The sequence below is a fragment of the Poecilia latipinna genome, unplaced genomic scaffold (assembly GCF_001443285.1).
Source record: "Poecilia latipinna isolate Pla-1442-1.1 unplaced genomic scaffold, P_latipinna-1.0 Scaffold1796, whole genome shotgun sequence".
NCBI classification, from domain to species: domain Eukaryota; kingdom Metazoa; phylum Chordata; class Actinopteri; order Cyprinodontiformes; family Poeciliidae; genus Poecilia; species Poecilia latipinna.
Genome location: NW_015114412.1, coordinates 5903 through 26524, shown reverse-complemented (window position 1 = coordinate 26524; position 20622 = coordinate 5903). Strand labels below are relative to the sequence as shown.

Below are 20622 nucleotides of genomic sequence, written 5' to 3'. Positions count from 1 at the left end.
AAATTTGATTCTATAGTTTGTTTTTTGTTTTTTTATATTACAAAAAAAAAAAAAAAAAAATTTGATTCTATAGTTTGTTTTTTGTTTTTTTATATTCCAAAAAAAAAAAAAAAAAAAAAAAAAAATCAGAACACTCCTTTCCAACCATGGTCATGTCCTTTCAGTTGACTTACATTTCGATGTGGTGAAGAATTTCTTCGATAGCTGCCATAGTTTGGGTTTTCGTCATAGTACTGACTGTCGTCAGGTTGATAACCGTCTTCGCTGTGATATCCTCTTCCACTCTGGTAGCTGCGAGGGCCTAAGTACCGCTGGTCCTCATATCCTCTGTCAAATTCCAACCCCGGGCGTGGTATAGGGTTCCTCTTGTCAATAATATTGACAACTCGATGAACTATTACCTGAAAGGACCAGTTTTGACATTTTATTGAAATGACTTTAGAATAATGCAGCTATAACGCCAGTAACAACCACAACGCTGCATGCCAACAGACATCGCAAAGCAACCATTTGGCATACCTCTCTCGCATCCGTTGGGGCAAAGCGCTCTTCATATGCCTCTCTGATAGATTTTCGACCATGCTGATAAGCCACTACAAAAAACAATGACAGAAAACATAAGATGTACGCCTGTAGTACTTGTTTAAAGGTTGGAATCCAAAGATAAATTTTAACAGTGCTTATGAGGAAGAAATTTGTATTCAGTTTGTCTTGTTTAAAGAAATTACAACCTCCTTCTGTCTCCCAAGTTGCTGGATATTTTCTGGAAGGTGTTCATGTTTTGAAGATGACCTCTATGAGATTTGGATGCGAAAGCAAGTAAAATGCTGTTCATTACACTTACTTTCAGGTTAGGTTCTCTGCTCCGTCTGCTGACTATGCCTCAGTTGAGAAAAATGAACCTATCAAGTAAATACATAAAGATAAAATTATTTTTTTTAAAAAAGCCAAGTTATCACAGTGTGGAACATGCAATCTCACACAAGTGTCTCAGCTCAGTTCAACACAGCAGGACACGATGGCTTGTTAATTGTTGATTTCCTTCAGCAAAATAGTTCAGATTTATCCCAGTAGCTACACAATCCAAGGAACTCAGTGAAAAGACTTATAGATTTATGTAATTTGGGGAAAGTCTTTTGGATCAATTTCTAAACATCTTGAGATTGAACTGTATTTAAATACAAAGTTTTTAGTTGAGTCTTCAAATTTCCCCAACTCTGTACCAAGATGCAAAATGTCACAACGGATGAAAGACCGTAGGGTTAGGGTGTTCAGGGACAGTCCAAGAACTACAAATGTTCATGTCTGCCATTAACTGAAACAACTGGCTTGTTGTAACAGCAGCGTGATTGTAATTTCAGCTGCCAAGTGGAGAGTCAAAATGCTCTGAAGAAATGTTTTATGTAGAGATGTGAAAAAGATTATTAGGTTACAATGATGTGAAGTATGTATGGAGAACAAGGCGGTGCTTTTTAACCACAGCTTTTAAGTGTGGTAGCATCATGCTAGATGGTTGAAATTTGGATACAACTGGTTGTTCTAACAGGAACCAAATATCAAATGTGCATCAAAACTGATTTTACAGCAGATGACACAGGCTAACTTGACTCGCAACGAATGGCACTAGCTAAAACCTCGACTTTAACTCTTTTGTAGGCCTGGACTACACTTAAAAGCTAAACACATGCTAATAGACGAGCTAATTTAAATGAAGTCTTGCAATTATGATTAAAAGTGTGATAAAGTATCAATCCAGAACTGTGAGAGGAGGCCATTGATAGCTACCAAAAGCATGCAGTTGCTTGACATTTAACCAAATCTCTGCAGGAGTGTTAAAAGTATAAATGTAAAAATTTAACTTTGATTACATGTTTGATACACAATTATTCCCAAAGAAAAAAACTGGTCCAAATGCTTCACTAACTACTATGACGTTAAGCTCCATTATAAAATTATACATGTCAGTGTTCTGTTTTATTTGTAAATAGTTTGAGGTTTAAAACCTCAACGCAACAAGCGAGACACTCTCTGATGAATACCTGACGAGCGTGTTTTAGCATCATTAGCAAAAACATCCCGCTACAGCAGCAGCACCACATACGGAAGTCATGTGAAACTCACCGAATAATGAACTCAGTTCGCCCCTTCCGGAGACGTCTGCCTTACATTGTCTTTCTGTCGATCTGTGTTTGCATGTAAAATTCGTGTTGCTTTTTGCTGATTTTTCCCTCTCTGTTTACAACAGAAAGTACATTAGGAACACTGCAGAAGCAACACCATTATTTTTCTTGTTTTCTTCTTCGGCGAAGAAAACGTGTTTTGGAAAAAGGTGAGCGCCCTCTAGGGGTCTATGTGACTCATGTTTCACTGGACAACGTCACGATATGGCATTGTTTTGGAGGAAAAAGGTAAAGTGAATTACTGCGAATAGTTTTTGCGTGCATAAAGAATGCATCAAGAATTATCTTGACGCACGCAAAATAAATCCTTGTATACCTATAAGTATATAAAAGTAATATGTAAGTATAAAATATATACTTCAATATTAGCTGAAGTATTCCTCTCAAAGACTTTTTTTTAGTTTTAGTTCATTTAATTTGAAGGTAGTTTTTTTCCACCTGTTTAAAAGCAATGTAATTCCCAGTTTTAGTTTATATATTTATTTACCTAATCATTTACTTGTATTTTAATTTTTTATTGTATTACAGTTAAAAGTTTCCTTTTATTTCTATTAATATAATTAACTTATATTACGGAGTAATTTGTGAATTGCTTCCTACATGTCAGTATCTCCTCATGTTATAAAACTGAATTTGAAACCCATATGGTAAAATAATACATTTATTATTTAACCATATGGTAAACCATATAAATATAGCATACATATGTTACATGTTTATATGGGTTGCAGTATTTATTTTGCAATTTGATGCATTTCATGCATAAGCAAGTACATAAATGTGGTTATATAAATATAAATTACATAACATACAATAAGTAAGTAATAAGTAAATATTTCTTCTGTAATAATTGTCATAGACAAAATCAGTTTTGATCAAGTACAGGAAATCAGAAAATATTTTTTTAAAATAAACGATTCAATGTTTAAACATTGATTTAATTATGTACTTTATTGTACAATGTATTTAACCCTTGAAAAATTATTAAATTCAACTTATTTATATAGTAACAATTCACACATCCTCTATTCATAAGTAATTTATTCAAATTAGTTCAAAAGGCTTCTTTCTAAGGAAACCCAGCAGATCACATCAAGACCTCCTGGACAAATGTGCAGCTAGTCGCTTGCTTCGTGTTGACTTTACAGCAATCCCTCATACTGAGCATGCATGTTGTGGCAGTGGAGAGTAAAAACTCCCCTTTAACAGGAAGAAACCTCCAGCAGAACCTGGAAGTACCAACTGCCATCTGCCAAGATCAATTGGGGGTTTGAGACAACAGAGCAAATACACAAAACAGATACAGACTTTTTATGTAAATGAAAAGCAAGCAGGAAGTCTTTATGGACGAATCGGTCCACTTATTCAGATATTATTATGTATGATAATATTCAAATTAATTTAACTGACATTTTACATTTATCAACAAGTGTATTTTAATTTTTATATGAATATGTTATAAACCATAAATCCATTTCTGAACTGTGGCACATTTAGCCCTCTATACAAAGAAAGTTATATTGATGTTTTGATTGGTGTTCTGTCACAGCAAGGGCAAGTCTCCTCACAATTGAAGTCTCGTCTGCTCTGTTTACAGCGCTGTTAATATTACAAAAGCCTTTCATCAGTGTTGTCACATTTATTGCTGTTGTGATTACATCACATGTGATTGGCTGAACAAGGATCACGTGACCAGCCCACCAGACTGGAGTTTCCGCGACAGCTGAAAAGCTGTTAATGCGTGTTTTTTTCCCCGCACCTGTACCGTTGATCATTTCTAACTCCTCAAGGTCCTAGTTTTGTAGAATGGGAGACAAGAAGAGTCCCACAAGGTAAAAGCTTCGCTGGTATGTTTCAATAACGACTTTAACGGGCTTTTAGTGAACAGAGAGCACGGTGAATGGATGGAGCTGTGTGGTACTGAAAGTGTTCATGGCGGCAGGCTGCTGCTTGTGTGTGAATGTGTGGCTGCTTTCCGTGCCTCCCTGACCGGTTCAGGCCAGGAAATGGTTTCCCAAACAATTAAATACTGTTTATTTTTCACATAGCGGTTAGTGTTTAAAAAGCACAGCTGTCATTGTTAAAATTTCCGCTGCCCGTGTGTGTGTGTTTTTGTTTGTGTCTGAAGGCCGAAGCGGCAGTCCAAGCCGTTCACCGACGATGGGTACTGGGACTGCAGCGTGTGCACGTTTAAGAACAGCGCCGAGGCGTTCAAGTGCTTGATGTGTGATGTCAGGAAGGGGACGTCGACCCGGTGAGTGCAGCAACTTTAACACTTCACGTGGCAGTGAGTAAAGATGCGTGAGGGATTTAAATTACATAGTGAAGCATACCTTGGTTGTATATCTTAGCGTAGCTATTAAGGGTTGGATTGTTTTATCTTTTGCTAGAAGATTGCTTTTTCATGATCATATACATACCCTAATCCAGTTTAGCTTTTATTGTGTGGACATGGATGATTTATCTGAATTAAAAACAGTGTTTGTAATCCCAGAGCTGTGAGCACTTTTGGTTTTTGATTAGTAATATCTTATGTACACTTACAGTTAATCACACTTGTTTTCAGGTGTATTAGGACATGCACAACCTCTTTTTAAATCTAGTAAGGGTTTTCAAGAAAACATGCCCATATCAGCCGTTGTCCCAAATATTATTTTATTCTTCTCAGAGTAGCACTGAGTGTGTATTAAGTTGATAGTAATTTGTTGATAAGTCAGGCTACCAGTCCGGGCAGCCAGCTGGCCCGCTAAATATGCTCATGTAGCTTGGCGAGCGTAGCATTAAAGCAGTCTCAACTCTATTAAAAGTGATGGTTGTTCCCTTAGTTTCTGTGCCATGACTGTTTATGATGATCATGTCTGGAAACATTTCCAAACAGCTGGTTCTTTCTTGTTATTGAGGAAAAAGTAGTCATTCTAAATGGGTTAATATCATCCTTAAAGGTTCAAAAAACAAATGCAACAGTGTCTATTTTAATGCAAAACTTTCCTTTAGACCTCTACTGTTGGCTTAAAGACAAGAGGGTCAACTCAGAAACATTGCTTTTTAGCACTGCTTCACTTAATTCCCCCCTCCCCTCCCTTGACAGATGGTCTGCTTTGATTGTTGAATCACAGCCGCTTACTCTTTGAATATGTTCAACTTGACATCTCTTGAACACCTGCACTCCCACTGCGCTCTGCTTGGGTAACGGATGATGACGTTTGTTATTGTCACAACAAGAGCTTTTACCGTTTTCTCATCACCACCTCCACATAAGAATTGACATTATATTTGATTCTCTGCAAAAAGGTGGGATAAAAACGTAAGCTACCCTTCTTTAAAGGAATTGTTTTAGCAAGCTAGTGACACAACATGCAAGCTCTGTTTGCTTTGAGCTACATTGACCTGATCAGTAATGTTTCTGTTCCTCTTGACAGTAATTTCTGTTGGCCTACCAGTTTTCTTTCATTTATTGTAAATTTAGCAAGAAATTAGCATTTGTTGGAACAAACCCTTTACTCCAGGGGTCTCAAACTCCAGTCCTCAAGGGCTGCTGTCCTGCAGTTTTTAGATGTGGCACAGGTACAAAACACTGGAATGAAATGGCTTAATTACCTCCTCCTTGTGTAGATCAGTTCTCCAGAGCCTTGCTACTGACCTAATTATTCTATTCAGGTGTGGCGCATCAGAGGCACATCTAAAAGTTACAGGACAGTGGCCCTCGAGGACTGGAGTTTGAGACCCCTTCTTTACCCTCTGTGGCCACAGTGAATGTAGCGCGTAAACAACCTGCTCCCTGTAGCTACAGTTCCAGTAACGTGCATAAGAGTTGTTTTTAGAGAAATATAAGTGAGGTCAGGATGCATAGATTTTAGTTCCATACACGTGAAAGCATTGGAAAAAAATTCAGCTGTGAATGTAAATAAAACATCAGGGAAAACAACTTAATTTACCACTCAACAGAAGGCGAGAGGAATGTTTTCTTTTTTGTTTGTTTTGTTTACCAAATCAAACATTTATGGCATAAATTGAAAAAAAAAAAAAAAAAAAAAAAACACTTCATGATTTATAAAGTTATATTGATCATTAAAGCACAGCTTCTAAGAACTACACATCTGTGTTTCTGCAGTTCCTCTGCATTTTGCGGTTTTCCCCTCCAAAACATGTTTAATTTCCCTTGACAAGTTTACTACTTGATTAAGGTCTGCGGATTAGGCTGGCCTCTCCAGAACATTAATCTTGTTGGTCTGGAGCCAAAATGTCGTCTGCTTAATAGTGTGTTTCAAGGGCGTTTCCTCCTCAGCACAACGCAGCATGACCCCTTAAAGTATTTCAATTTATTCAAATTAATCCATTTAATGACGAGGCCTAATACAGTACCATAAGAAACAACCTCATGCCGTGTTTTGTGGCGTGAATTGGAGGTTGCCTGACAAACTGTCCTCCGACTTTTTGATGTACCTCTGCTTCAACACACCTGAGTCAGATAATGAGGTCATTAGCTGGAATTTGAAGAGCCTGCCTGCACACAGTTGATTAAGGTTTGTTGAACCAGTTGCAGGATACTGATTTCCGGAGAGGAGTTCACTATAACCAGCAACATTTGCTGCCATCACTTCAGAGGTAACTGTTTAATGTATGTTTTCCACAGGATATACTGTGGAGATTTAATTTTCTAAAGGATCTGATTGTTTCTGTTAACACTAAATCAGCAAGCAAGCATGTCATGACTGCTGGTTTCCTAATGGTCTTCTACACCTACTAGTAAAGGATTTGCTGTGTATACATGTATAATTTGTGACAATGCTGGAAGTCCTTGTAAAATTGAGAAGGTATATTTCAGCAGATGTGTATTTTTATTTTCTTTTATATTTGTTTCTAAAGGTTAATGATTAGTGAAGTGGCAGAGTCAGGCTCTTTTCCTACATCAGAACGATCTCTTGGGTGCAGACTTGCTGCAGCTAAATTGCAGATTCTTCCTCACTGTCTATTCTGGATCCCATTCAAATCATTCATGCCAACTCTTCAGCCAGGACATGTCATTCTAAAACAGGAAATGAGGCATTTTGGACACAACTGTATAACTAAATGGAAGGAGATTTTTAAAAAATTTTCCCCCTGTCCTTTTCAGAAAGCCACGACCCGTTGCTCAGCTTGTTGCACAGCAAGTAAATCAACAGTTTGCATCTCCGACGCATCCCAAAAAGGAGAAGAAAGAAAAATCCGAGAAGGACAGAAGTGACAAAGATACAACACTGAAAAAGAAAAACCAGAAAAGGATGAGGTAATTATTAAAATGTGAAATATTTGGTGTCCTCTCTAAGCCAGTGTTTCACAACCCTGGTCCTCAAGGCTCACTGTCCTACATGTTTTAGAGGTTTCCCTGTTTTAACGTGCCTAATTCAACTGATTGCAGTTCACCAAACTCCTGTTAATCAGTCATCGATTGAAATCAGCTGGACTGAAGCAAATAAATGCCTAAAACATGCAGGGTAGCGTTTCTTTAGGACCAGAGTTGGGGAAACGCTGCTCTAAGCAGTTCTCACTGGCTGACCTGTTTGTTTTGCTCCCTCAGCAGGCCCAGGTTAAAGAACGTAGACAGGAGCAGCGCCCAGCATCTGGAGGTCACGGTCGGAGACTTGACTGTAATTATCACAGACTTTAAGGAGAAAGTTAAATCCACGTCTTCCTCAGTGAGCGCCGCCTCAGCAGACCAGCACAGCCAAAGTGGCTCAAGCTCCGACAACACCGAGCGAGGAGTCTCCAGGTGCTCCTCGCCCCGCGGGGAGACTTCGTCGATTAACGGAGAGACTCACTAGCCCCCCCCTGCCCCCCACGCTCCCAGTCGGCATAACACACTGATGTGCACTCTCCACAGTCTCGGGTCAGAGAATAAACTTCAACATGCACATTTTTCTTCATATAAAACCTTAAATGTCAGTATGATAGCATTCAGGTTGTACATTTCTCTGCCTTCCCCATGTTTTACCCTGTGTGATCGGTTCCAGGCTCTCCTGCAGCTATCATGATTAACTGAAAATGGAGCAGTAGCATTAAAACTCGGGCGTCTGCGTGTAGCCATGTCGCGTTTCTTGGTGCTTCAACAGTGTTGCCTCAGCATCACAGACTGATGTTGGTCGCTGCACACAATAATTAGGTCATGGTGGAAATGTGAAGAAATCATCTCAGAATAAGTTTTTGTTCTCAACATAATTTGCACTTGTTGCCAATCCTGTGTTAGTAACATTTTTTTTTTTTTTGCATTATTTTCATGTTGGTGTTATAACACTGTTGGTTACCTGCCTTTTCGGCACACATTTTATGCCATTGAATGCAATAACAGTTTTACCATTTAACATCTAAATACAATTTTACTAAGCAAGCTTTGCCCTCAGTTTGTAGAGACAAGTCTGATTTAATCTATAGAATGGTTTATATTGAATAAAATGAATTGTAGATATATTAATGTTTCTGTTTTTTTTAAATGGAAGATTTCTAATTACCTGTGATGTGTCTGTTTGGTACTTGCATATCTCCTTGTTCAGCAGTCATCTTCAAGCTTTGCAGTTTACATTACATTTCTTAACACCTGTACTTCACAGTTAAAAATTCTGCTGAAGTTTTATGATGCATAAGCCCTGTCTACTTGATGTAAAGTAATGTCCAATCGAAGGTTTTGGGAAGATTCACAAAGTGTGGCATTTAGCTGGGTTCAGTGCTTTAACTTTTGCCTTACAGTGGCATATTCAGAACATGGGTAAGAACTGTTACATTACTTTGTTTATATCAGAGATGTCAGAAGTGTCCTAAGGTAATAAAAATAAAGTTAAAGGCTAAATGGTTGCTCGACATCTTTTCAGATTTTTTTTTTAATGGTGTTCTCAAGATCCCAGTCATCAAACTGTGGCTTTGGTCACATTTCCAGACTATGTAGGTCAGTTGCCAATCTTCCAGCTGTTTTATGAATGTTGGTATACTGATGTCAGTTCTAGGAAAGTCATGCAACCTTCACCTGGAGTCTATATTAAACTGTAGAAGAAGGTCTCCATTTGTTCTGACCTGATAACGGGAAGAAAAAAAAACTGTCTCCCTAAGCACTGGTCCCTAAACAATATTCAGGCAGAAACTAGAAACCTCTAAGCCTGAGGTTTAGGACTGTGAGGAAGTGGGAAAAGGAGTAAAAACAAAAGTTACAGATCTGCATTAAGTTTTTATAACATCTGTGCGGAAACCTCACGTGAAACGGAAGTCAAAATGTAATGTTAGCAGAAAGGTTGGTCCCGATTCTGATATTCGTCAGTAAACGTTGGCTAACCTTGTGTATAGTACACATCTTATGGAGGTCTGTGTGTACAAAGGTTGGCGTTGGCACTTGGCAGACGGTCCTTGTTAACAGGCAGGAACACGTGTGACAGAGGTGGGCGGAGCGGAAAACTGTAAACACCAACTACCGCTCACTTCTACTAGCTATGACTTGACTGCTATAGCCGCTAGTACCACACATGGTACCTAGCTAGGATCAGAAAAAATGTTTTTTATTTGCACATAACTGAAGCGCAAAATGCGATGCTATCTACACGCTTATCTCCTGTGCACGGTATTTACATTCTTCTCCTTACTGTATGTGTACAGTCAGCTTGCCTCCACCTTGGAGGACAGGGACGAGCGGTCTGGAGGAGGCAGGATATCCGGCAGGAGCAGTCATGACGCCGGGCACGCTCTCAGGAAAAGACCAGGACTATTAGGCCTCCGGGACCGAGAGTGGGGACAGAATAGGTACCTTTTAGCAAGCCGTATCTTTTTTGTGTGTGACAATTAACGTCATTCGTAACAGTGAGCTTTAGATGTTAGTTAATCCTCCTAGTGTTTAGTTACTGACTTAGCTCATTAACTAATAAGATAATGCTTAAAGTTTACAAGTCGTACAGGTACATTTTCAGTTATATATTCGTTGCCAGTTTGCGTATATACTCGGAAAGTTCGTGGTTATGCATGTTTTATATTAAATTAGCACTAGTGCTAACATTGTAATTGACAGGCTTAATGTGACTTCTAACTACCTCATCAACGTCAGCTTAATGCTGGATTTAGCGGACAACCATCTGTTAATGAACTTTAGAAGATATTTTCACCAACGATCTGATCTCTAAAAGCTATGTTCAAGAAGTTGATTACTAACTAAAGATCAAAAAAAGACCCATGTTTTTATTCTGTCAGGTGTAAATCACTGTCAGTCTCTTACTGGAATCCATATTGGAGACCACCTGCTGATGATGTTTGTGGAGTGAACTGCTTATTGGAATCACCTCTTGGGTATGATTTGATTTTGTGAACATCTAAGATTATTAGTGATCAATTTTAGAATGAAGAAAGTCACCCAGCCATGTCCAGCTTTCATACTGTTCCCTGTGATGATTCTTGAATTACCGACTGTCACAATACTGTGTACTTGTGGGTTTGGTTCCATGAATCACATTGCTAGTCAATGATTGTTAAATATTCTTCAACACAGCAAAATCTTATCCGTGCATGGTTATTATATGAGCTAACATCCATTACAATGAGATTCATCATAATTTGGTTAGTCACAGCCTACCCCCTCCCTATTTCAGAGATAAATCGTGGGCTTGATTTTCTCTGTTACTCATTTCTGAAGGGATCGGTACAGTGCCTAGTGTATTATTAATCGTTGAATGTTTCCACATGTTGTCATGTCACCGACAGAAACTTCAATGTCTCCTACGTAATGAGCAATGTAGTGCATAAAATGAGACATGAAAAGCTGGTTGTTAACGCGGCATACATTTGTGTTCAGCCTTCCTGAATCACTAGTTTCTTGAACCTCCTGTTGCTACTGTTAATTCTTCAGGTTATGTCTGTACTCTAGACCTTTGCTTAGTCCTCTTTGCAAAAAACAATTAAGCTCACACAGATTAGACAGAGAGTATCTCAGAATGTCAGTTTTGAATTTGTCATCCAAATCTTCAGTTTGATTTAGGTTTGGTCTTTGACGGGACCTTTCTAACACATTTTCTTCCAAACCACTGCATTGTAGCTTTGGCTGTGTGTTTAGGGTCGCTCTAATGCTGACAGGAGACTCTCCACCCCAGTCTCAAGTGCTTTTCTTTTTGGCCTTTATTTCATAACCCCGCTTTAGATTTCTCCTCAACTTTATCACTTACAGTATCCTTTTCCTGTGTTCACTCTTCATGAGGCATTTTGTTCAATAACGTTCTCTCAAAAAACTTCAAAGGCCTTCAGGAAACTAAATAGGATTGAATTACACACAGGTGCACTCTGTTTACTAGCCACTTGTGAAGGGAATGGGTTCGACTTGATTCTTTTTAGGGGTGTCAGATTATAAAGGTAGAAATTTTTGAAAACAATGATGTACTTTTTTGTGTTTATCTGTCCAATAAAATCTGAAGAAAGTACATTGAAGTGTGGGTTTGAAATGTGACAAAATGTGAGAATGACAAAACGGTGTTAATATTTCTTTAAGGCACTGTTAATCGCTCTAGGTCTTTAGGTTTCTCTCAATTTAGTCAGTATTTGTATTATTAAATGCAAATTTGAGGTTGTGCATGTTCAAGTTTTCACATATATAGAAAAAACCCTACATTTTCCTTAAATTGCTTGTAAATAAATTATTTTTTTTTTATAAGGAGACCTTTTACAACGCACCCATTAACTCTTTCACCTCTCCTGGGTGGGTCGTGGCATTAGCTAAGCTGAGGGTTTTGGTTATTGCGTTGCTGTAAATGCCCTGCTTAATCTTTTCTGCTGCAAAATGACTAAACGTATGACTGATGTAATCATTGTCTTGGCTGTCAGTGAGAAGTTGAGCTCTGCTACAAAAGAACCTAAAAATGACAGAAGTCACCTGGCCGTGGTGGCCTGCGGCGCCAGGCTGGAGGAAACTCTCACCATGCTGAAGTCTGCCGTCCTCTTCAGCAGAAAGCCTGTGCACTTCCACATCTTCGCCGAGGATGATCTGCATGATGCCTTCAGAAATGCTGTAAGTGTGCGACCGTACAGCGGGGAAACTTTCAAACTCCTGGATTTGCCCCAAAAACCTTTACGACCCTGAGACGTGAGCGCATGTTCAGTGTCTTGGTAGATTTAATTGTTGAACTGAAAACAAATCTTAGAAGACGATCATCTGTCGTTGTTTTATTGTTTCATTCCTCCGTTTGTGTTTCCTGATAGTGTGGGATAGTTTAGTGGATTATTGCTCTGCGAACGGGCATTGGTGTGTGCAGCAAAACTCAAACTCAGTTGTCTTATTTCTGGATGTTCTTTGCTTCTCCAATGGTTTTTATGAAGGTCTTTTTAAGTTTAAACTCTAAAACACTTTAAAATGAGACATTCGAAGCACAGTAACGGACAGATTTCTGTGTCCTATTTTCATCCGTCAAGTTGGAAATGTGGCCCGTGGCAGTCCGGACAACGTTTACATTCACCATCTATCCAATCGCGTTTCCCGAGGAGAATGCAATCGAGTGGAAAAAGCTCTTCAAGCCTTGTGCCTCTCAGAGGCTGTTTCTGCCGGTAGGTCTAAAGACGTTTTAATCAGAAGATATTCATCAGAAATTCTTTACTGTTTTAGAAATTCTAATATTGTTTCCTGTTTGTTTTTTCCTTCCCCAGCTAATACTGAAGCAGGTGGATTCTTTGCTTTATGTAGACACAGATATTATTTTCCTGCGTCCAGTGGAAGACATCTGGGGCCTACTTTCTCAGTTTAACGCGAGCCAATTGGCTGCCATGGCACCGGAGCACGAGGAGCCTCGTATTGGCTGGTACAACCGTTTCGCTCGTCACCCTTACTACGGCAAGACAGGCGTCAACTCAGGGGTCATGCTCATGAACATGACGCGCATCAGGGAAAAATTCTTCAAGGTAAAGACTGCGATACCTACCGTTGTCTGTAGAAATATTGATAGATATTATTGAAGTATTTATTGGAAGCGTTGGCAGCAGTCTGTTATGCTATTGATTTATGCTGCTAATTTCTGGCCTCAGATAGTTTGAATATGGTTATGTGCTTGTTCAAACAGTTAATGACTGAAAAAGTGTCAAATAATATTTGAACAAAATACCATTTCCAGTGGTTGTGCTGCAGTACTCGGATCAAACAGTTGAGGTCACTCTTGTACTTTTGCTTTAAATCCCTTCAGCTTGCACAGGTTTCTGCAAAACAACTTCCTTGATGTAAAAATGACTTGAGAAAAAGACTGACTTGCCTGAAAAGCGGATTTGTTGGTTTCTTGATGTAAATTGATATAAATTCTTGGGTTGCTGTTTTTTTTTTTTTTTTTCGTTGCTTTAGAGTGACATGACAGCTGTAATGCTCCAGTGGGGGGAAATTCTGATGCCTCTTCTTCAAAAGTATAAACTCAATATCACCTGGGGGGACCAGGATCTTCTTAACATCATATTTCATCACAACCCTGGTAGGTGTGACCTTATTGTAATGTTTATTGTATCCAATACGTTGGAGTTTATGTTGTTTGTTTTGTAGTAGACTGTTATTAAAGAAGCAAGTTTATGCCTTTTTTTTTCTTTTTTCATTTTGTTCCTCTGCAGAAAACCTGTATGTGTTTCCCTGCCAGTGGAACTACCGTCCCGACCACTGTATCTACGGCAGCAACTGTCAACAAGCTGAAGAAGAAGGTGTCTTTATTCTCCATGGTAACAGAGGAGTTTATCACAACGACAAGCAGCCTGCTTTCAGAGCTGTCTACGAGGCAATCAAACAGGTAGAAAGACACCATTATAGTAAAAAAAAATAAATAAATAAATAAAATCATAAAAATCATGATGGAGCAAAAAAAAAAATCCTGTATAAGGTGAAATGAGTTGAAATTCTACGGCTCTGTTTTCTTAGAGAGCAGTTGCATGCAGTGGCAGTTTTTGATATGTCCTGGAGGGCTGTCAAACGCACTCAATAAAGAAAAAAAAAACGATGTTGGGCTCCAATAAACCCATTGCAGCGTGACATCACAAGCATCAGCTCCACCCTTCATTCTCCCTCTGGTTGGGAACAGAGTCGCACTGCTGCGTTAAAGAAACTCAAAGAGAACTCTGAGAAGGGAATGAAAAACCGAGGGGAACGCTTTTCTCTCTTGGGGTCCGTTTGAAGCTTTAGAAAATCTCCTAAGGGCCAGCTGGTTGGAGCTGCTGCTTCTCGCTAGCCCGGGTCCCAGTGGCCTCCACGGTGAGCCAGTCTGCTTTAGATTTTAAATGTTGGGCCTTTTTAGTAATAATCATCTGTAAAGTTTACTCTCAAATGCAACGTTCAAAGCTGCATTTTTACCGCAGTAATTCAAACGCACTAAAGGAGGGGGGAGCGCAACCCAGCTTGCTTATTATTATGCATTGCATTTACTTGCAGTTGGATAACTGATATGTGCTAATTTCAGCACAAATTGAGATGGTATGTTGGTTCACACGCCACAGTGTGATTAAGTGTAGTCATATTTTTACTGTTCCAACCCCAGTAAGTAGATTTGTCCGTCCATTTATCTATGTAGCAAAAATAGTTTTTATGAAGCAGAAGACCTAGCATCAGTGTCCCACTCAGAGCGCAATGCGTGCAAGAACCACCACTGATCGTGTGTGTGTGTGTGTGTGTGTGTAAACTATTTGTAAAACCGTTTTGCTAGTCATTTTCTTATCAATACGCCCTTCAGGCTGTGCTTTTTTATTACGGATGCATCCGCCCGCCGGGGCAGAATCAATATTCTGCTAAATATTTCCTTTATTATATTTAAGTTCTCCAAAGAAAGGGGAGGCACATCTTCCCAGATTCACCCGCAGCAGTGGCTGCATCTGTCAAGCGACAACATCAGACGTCAATTGCACAGTTTGATTCGCCTTTTAAGACGAAAGGTTAAATATACATTATTTTTACACCTTCTGCCGCCGAAGGCAGCTTTGTGATGTGTGAACATAGACAGGTGTAATTTAACCGGGAAGCACAGCTGCTGTCCCACGGGGTGTGTTGTAATCTTTCCTGTTTCGCTTTGTGTTGCGGGATCTCGGATGGTCACAGCAGCAATATAATCTGGAAGGATCCAGCTGGGATACACAGCAGTGAGAAATGGAAGAAGACAGGAAAAATGAGCTCATTCTCCCCTCTGCAAAGGAGGACATAGCTCGTTTTTTTTTTTTTTTTTTCTTCTCACTACCTCACACCATAGGCAGCGTCTGCTACAAGCGACCTCAAGGTACGGCGTGCGCTGAGCTGAACTTTGCGGGCAAAGCAGTTGGAGCTCAGCTGTTATATTTTGCTTGCAGTGGTGGTCAGGAGCAGGTGAGGCTAGATGAGGCGAAACGCATGGTGTCATCCGTTTCTGCGAGAGATGAGACGTGATGGAGCTGCCGCCTCACACGCGCCGAATGTCTTTTGTTTTGATGGGAGTTGAAAACAAAACTCCATTTCTAGGACGAAACGGAGGACAAGCACTTCTGGAATAGCAGTGGAATAGGTAAAAATAAAAGATAAAATCAAACTTTATTAATGGTATGTTTTGAGGTTTTTTTTTTAGTTTTTTTGGGGGCGAGTGGGAGTTAAGGCTGTTATTGCATTAAAAAAAATGAAACAGCCACAACAGCATAATGGTTCCATAAAATATATTTTAATTTGGCTTTGCCAAATAAGACCTAGGTTCCAGTTAGGAGGTCCATATGAGCTGTGTACAGAATGTCCCATTCTTATTCCCTTGGAGATGCTTCAAATCATAATCTGATCAATTTAATCTGATTACTTTTTATGTGCCCCCCTGCCACATCAATGTTTGATCAGTTCCATAACCTGCATCATATCCATATCCCTCAGAGCACAGAGCCTCACTTTGGCTCGTGCCTCTCCATAAAAGCTTTTCCCGCCCACAGCCACCCCGTTTTGCACTGTCAGCTGTGAGCCGAGAGCATCCAGTGCAAGGCGTCATGAAAACGGTGTTGAAGCTCACAAACGTCTCCAGAATAGGACTGATATCGCATTCCCCGCATAGCCTTGTTTTAGTAACAGCAGGGTGAAAGTGCTTTTGCAATCAAGCAAAAGATTCCTGATTAATTGTCGATCTCATGACCAACTTCATGTCTTTAAGGTTGTGACGTGTTGGATCAGATGGTTATCAAATGGACAGTTGGATATTTGAGCTTGTTTATATGCAAGTTTGGCATGAAAAGCCACCCTCGTGCGCTCACAGTTTGTGTTTTTGAAATTCATTGAAATAATTTCCCTCTGGAACAAAAACGGGTAAACTTACAAAGACTGGCATGGTGACATCCTTACCATTTGTAGAAGGTAGGAGACAAAATCTACACAATTCAAAAACTGAATTTAAGATCTGCAGACCATAAGAATATGCATCATTTTCATTCTCCTAGAATATAAGTTATGGTCAGCATAACCCTTGTGTCACATTCATCGGTTCAAACATATATATTTTGTTTGGCTTAGCAAACATTCGTCGTATTGACCACCCTGCTTTAACCCTATGATCTCAAAGGCTCAGCACATTCCACATCCCGAGTAAGGAAGTAAATTGGCCTGAAGTCTCTCAGTCTCTCTTTATTGTTGCTCTTTTTCGATCCCTCTTCGTTGATTTGAGCTCACCGGTCAACCTGCGGGCAGCAATCCATGGGAAGACGGGAGGAGCAGCGTCATTAGGCGGGCTCCATCCATTACCAGGACAGGCCTTACCTGGCCACTATCAATGCAGGCAATGTTCTCAGCCATTAAGTAAACGAGCAGGCTTCATTATGAGGCACTCGGCCAGCTCCATCAGTCTCTCCAGCAGCAGAGAGGCACGCTGTGCTCATATTAGAGTCCTCGGATTTTAGGGTCTTTGTGGAAGGAGGGAAAAAAAAATAGCTTAATTCATCAAGTAAAAATTGCTCTTTGTTGCAAAATTATCCCATTAGTTCAGAGAGAACCACAAAGCTTTCCGTCCTTTGTTTCCCTCGTTGTGTCTCGGAAGTTTATTATCCGCCCTTCTTTCTCCAGTTCCCTCGGCACCCTCCCACTTTGTTCCCACTCGTTCCTTTGAGAACAACATCCTAAAGCCCCGTGCGGACGGTTCTGGGACGAACTCCTATTTCCATCTCGCCAAGAGCTCCTTAGTCAGCCCTGCTCCCAAGGCAGGCTCTCTCAGTCGGCAGAGGAGCTTGCAATAAAGGCCACTGCCATTACCGAGCCACGCTCACTGAAGAGTTGTAAAATTTTTAGTGCTGATGCTAGTTTGAGACATCATGATGGCTGTGTGGACAACGCAACAGCCACATCCACATAAAAATCGATAGGCGGCCGTTAATGGCACTATATTGCCTGCCGCACTTTATGAAAAATAATAAAGAAACAGTTTTGAGTAATGCGATGCTTCGCCAAACTGGAGTCAAATAAGACGCTGTAAAATACTTGTTCGTTTTTATTTACTGGAGCTATAAACAATTGCTTCTCCTCAACGTGAAAGTGAAAGGCCAGGATCTTTATCTTGTCACACTAGATGGCAGGAACCTTGGTTTCCCTCGACTAGCTGGAAATCTGGAAGTTTTATCTCTGCTGTTGGACTCAGACGGCGAGGAGGAAGCACATTAGAAATGCTGCAGATGTTGCTGTGTCTCATACTGCCGTACTTTACTAACTATTTCTGTTCTTGTGATAGATATTCATAATCCACGTCCAATGTTAGTTGAGATATGCAAATTAATCCATGTGGATGCATTATTATTTTGTATAAGCCAACACATAAAACAATATCTATCTATCTATCTATCTATCTATCTATCTATCTATCTATCTATCTATCTATCTATCTATCTATCTATCTATCTATCTATCTATCTATAATATACATATCTATATCTCAGTATCTCTATACCTCTTAAGGAAGCCTGCTCATTTACCTAATGGTTAAGAACATTGCCTGGGTTCATAGTGGCCAGGTTAGGTTTCCCCTAGTAATGGATGTAGACTGGCTAATGATGCTGTTTTTCTCCTCTTCCCATGGACTCAAATCAACCAAGGAGGATTGAAACAGAGCAACAATTAAGAGAGACTAACAGATTTCAGGCTAATGCTAGAGGTGGAAGCGGGTTTCTAAAGAAGTGGCGTTATGACCCTGTTGTGGCCCACTCAAAGGTAGGGTAGACCGATGAGTTGATAGTTGTCCAGCCAGTCAATGACACCCTCCAAAAGGAGGGGTACGGGACAAAAGCATGTTGATGAAGAAGCTGGTTCTCCATAGAGCGCTGCATCCAGGCGTGTTAAGAGTAGAATGGTTGGAAAAGGTGCTTAGGAAGCAAGGATTGTCGCAGCACTGGGGAAGATTCTGGAAAAAAAAAGACCCTTCAACAGTTTGGAGGAAGATTCACAATAAATGAATGTAACTGTCACCAAACAGAAGGAACAGTACACAGTGGCAACCCCTGCAATAAATGACCTATTCAGTACATAGGCTATGTAGTGTCCCTTGTGTTAAGTCAACCTTGATCCAGAGGCAACATCAGAAGTTTTTTTTACCTGGACTAAAGTGAAAAGGAATCGGACTGTTGCTTTGTGAATCAAAAACATTTAAACTTTCCATTTGGGGTTTCTCATTGTTGTTCTAGTTTGATAAAGAGTCTGCCTTTCTTCATCCAGTAATTAAAAGCATAGAATTTGATTGCACTATTTTCTAAGTCTTGATAAGTATGGGAAGAAAATGATATTTTTCTGACTTTATTACCTATCCCATTGCCTTCTATAAATAATCCCATCTATCTACCAAGCACAGTTGTTAAGTAAATGGTAACCATGGTAACCATGTTTGTTGCAATCGGTAAAAACACGCTGTTGTCAAGTAAAAGGTTTGCCAAATGGAAGTGGGTTGGGACGAAATGTTAAAATGTGGGTACCAGTTGGAGCACGAATTGTTGAATTGACCCAGACCCTCCAGAAACCGAACCGTAGAATAAAGTAACATCTTCCTTGTCAAATTTCTGACAACATAATGATAACCCGTCCATGTCTCTTCTGACCCCAGTACTCCTTTGGCGAGGACATGGAGAGCTCCCTGCTTCAGCCACTGGAAGCGGCGTTGCAGGCAACTACGCATTCCTACTGCGGCCTATCCAGCCACCTGTTTACCAAAAGGTTAAGAGAGAGCGTCAGGCTGCTTCAACCAGAAGACATTGGATCGCAAGCTAATATCATTCCAGTGCCTGATGCTGTTGACTGATGTTCCTCCTGTGGAGATGACCTACTGGATGTTGTAGTTAAGACCAGACAGTGATTTGTTTACATTGTGTATGCTGAGATTGTATTGTTGAGATTATATGAGTGGAAAAATAATGAGCAGAATGTGTTTTATTTTATTTGTGTTTTTTTTTTTGTTTTTGTTTTTTTGTTTTTTTACACATAGATAGTTTTGGTACACATCTGTCTGATGAAGACGCAATAATGACACAGATACTTCCTCACTTTCCTGGAAAATACACTGTCTTCACTTTGCCCGGCAGAGATTACAGACTTGATCCTGATAAGGACAACAATCTCTGTTTTTAATGACAATCACATTTTTTTTTTTTACTTTTTTTTTCTCTTTTTTTTGCTTTTAAATTCAGAGAGAGCTTGAAAAGGAGTAAAGACATTTATTTGCTTTGAGTTTCATGAGAAAACTTAAATTTTGACCTAAAGAGAGTATTTTATTTAGTATTTTAGATTCTTAATATAATTCTGGACAAGTATTTCCTTTCTTGGTTTTGGTTAAAGACTTAAAGCTTCTCTTGATTAAACATTTCATATTAATCGGATCAGTATTTATTGGACATCTACGATGTCAACCTGAAGTATTTGTGGGTATTATTGCAAACACTCCGCACTTGTTCATTTACTGCATATTTTATTGGACACGTCTTGTTTGTGTTTATTGCTTCCCGAACAAAATCTGTTTGTGTAACTGATGTAACTTCAAAGGGACTGTGCTCTGTCATCAAAGCACCAAACATCATGAGGAATTTAATGATGTATTTGATTATGTTTGCTTCAAAACTGGAAAACAAATATTGAATGTTTAGGAGACTTTCTAGAATAAAGCAAAAATATATTTCTAATGCTTCTGTTGCCGTTGTTTTAATCTAGACTGTATAGGCTTGATGTTAAAATGGAAAGTCAAAAACTGTGGGAACTGCAGGTTGGAAGACTAAGAAGGTTTTCCTGTCAAACTTCTCTACAACAAAACAAGCAGCAGCTGTTTGTGTTGTTGTAAAGTCGTGTTTGACTGGATGATACATTCACCCACCACTTTATGAGGTGCATGAACCTGGCCAATCAGACAGCAGCAGCTCAGTGTGTTTAGCCTGCGAGATATGAAGAAACAGTGTTGTATTTATTTAAAACGTGGGATGATTGTTGGTGTTGGGTCTGTGTATTTTCAGGCAGTACGTTTTGTTTTTTGTTTTTTTTTTGTGA

The 20622-nt window shown here is 39.6% G+C and overlaps 3 protein-coding genes across 8 annotated transcripts in view; 2 read left to right on the top strand and 1 right to left on the bottom strand.

The window, feature by feature from the left end:
* Window positions 1-2322, bottom strand: part of LOC106965282 (periphilin-1-like) — a 21718-nt gene extending 19396 nt beyond the window's left edge. For 2 of the 3 annotated variants that reach the window (XM_015061283.1, XM_015061285.1), the window contains exons 1-4: window positions 2122-2321; window positions 845-902; window positions 520-593; window positions 174-401 (exon numbers count right to left, since the gene is read on the bottom strand). In XM_015061283.1, coding sequence (XP_014916769.1) covers window positions 174-401; window positions 520-593; window position 845 — 303 coding nt within the window. In that variant the 5' untranslated portion in view covers window positions 846-902; window positions 2122-2321. Of the gene's footprint in view, window positions 1-173; window positions 402-519; window positions 594-840; window positions 903-2121 lie in introns of all 3 variants that reach the window. The other variant, XM_015061284.1, reaches the window with a different exon arrangement.
* A 1540-nt stretch (window positions 2323-3862) lies between these two features.
* Window positions 3863-8239, top strand: LOC106965280 (YY1-associated factor 2-like). Of its 3 annotated transcripts, none has more exons than XM_015061276.1 (4): window positions 3863-4012; window positions 4309-4434; window positions 7294-7446; window positions 7738-8239. In XM_015061276.1, the coding sequence occupies exons 1-4, from the start codon at window positions 3987-3989 to the stop codon at window positions 7979-7981; spliced, it is 549 nt and encodes a 182-aa protein (XP_014916762.1). In that variant the 5' UTR covers window positions 3863-3986; the 3' UTR covers window positions 7982-8239. The 3 variants fall into 3 exon arrangements, with proteins under 3 accessions (XP_014916762.1, XP_014916763.1, XP_014916764.1); XM_015061277.1 differs by lacking the exons at window positions 3863-4012; window positions 4309-4434 and adding exons at window positions 6277-6785; window positions 7047-7150 and having other exon boundaries at window positions 7290-7446; XM_015061278.1 differs by lacking the exons at window positions 3863-4012; window positions 4309-4434 and adding exons at window positions 6805-6926; window positions 7047-7150 and having other exon boundaries at window positions 7290-7446.
* Window positions 8240-9452: 1213 nt separating this feature from the next.
* gxylt1a (glucoside xylosyltransferase 1a) lies at window positions 9453-20265 on the top strand. 2 transcript variants are annotated; one of them, XM_015061274.1, is made up of 8 exons: window positions 9453-9938; window positions 10380-10475; window positions 11997-12180; window positions 12582-12713; window positions 12813-13064; window positions 13495-13618; window positions 13752-13924; window positions 19196-20265. In XM_015061274.1, the coding sequence occupies exons 1-8, from the start codon at window positions 9724-9726 to the stop codon at window positions 19388-19390; spliced, it is 1371 nt and encodes a 456-aa protein (XP_014916760.1). In that variant the 5' UTR covers window positions 9453-9723; the 3' UTR covers window positions 19391-20265. The 2 variants fall into 2 exon arrangements, with proteins under 2 accessions (XP_014916760.1, XP_014916761.1); XM_015061275.1 differs by lacking the exon at window positions 10380-10475 and having other exon boundaries at window positions 9456-9938.
* Window positions 20266-20622: the final 357 nt, after the last annotated feature.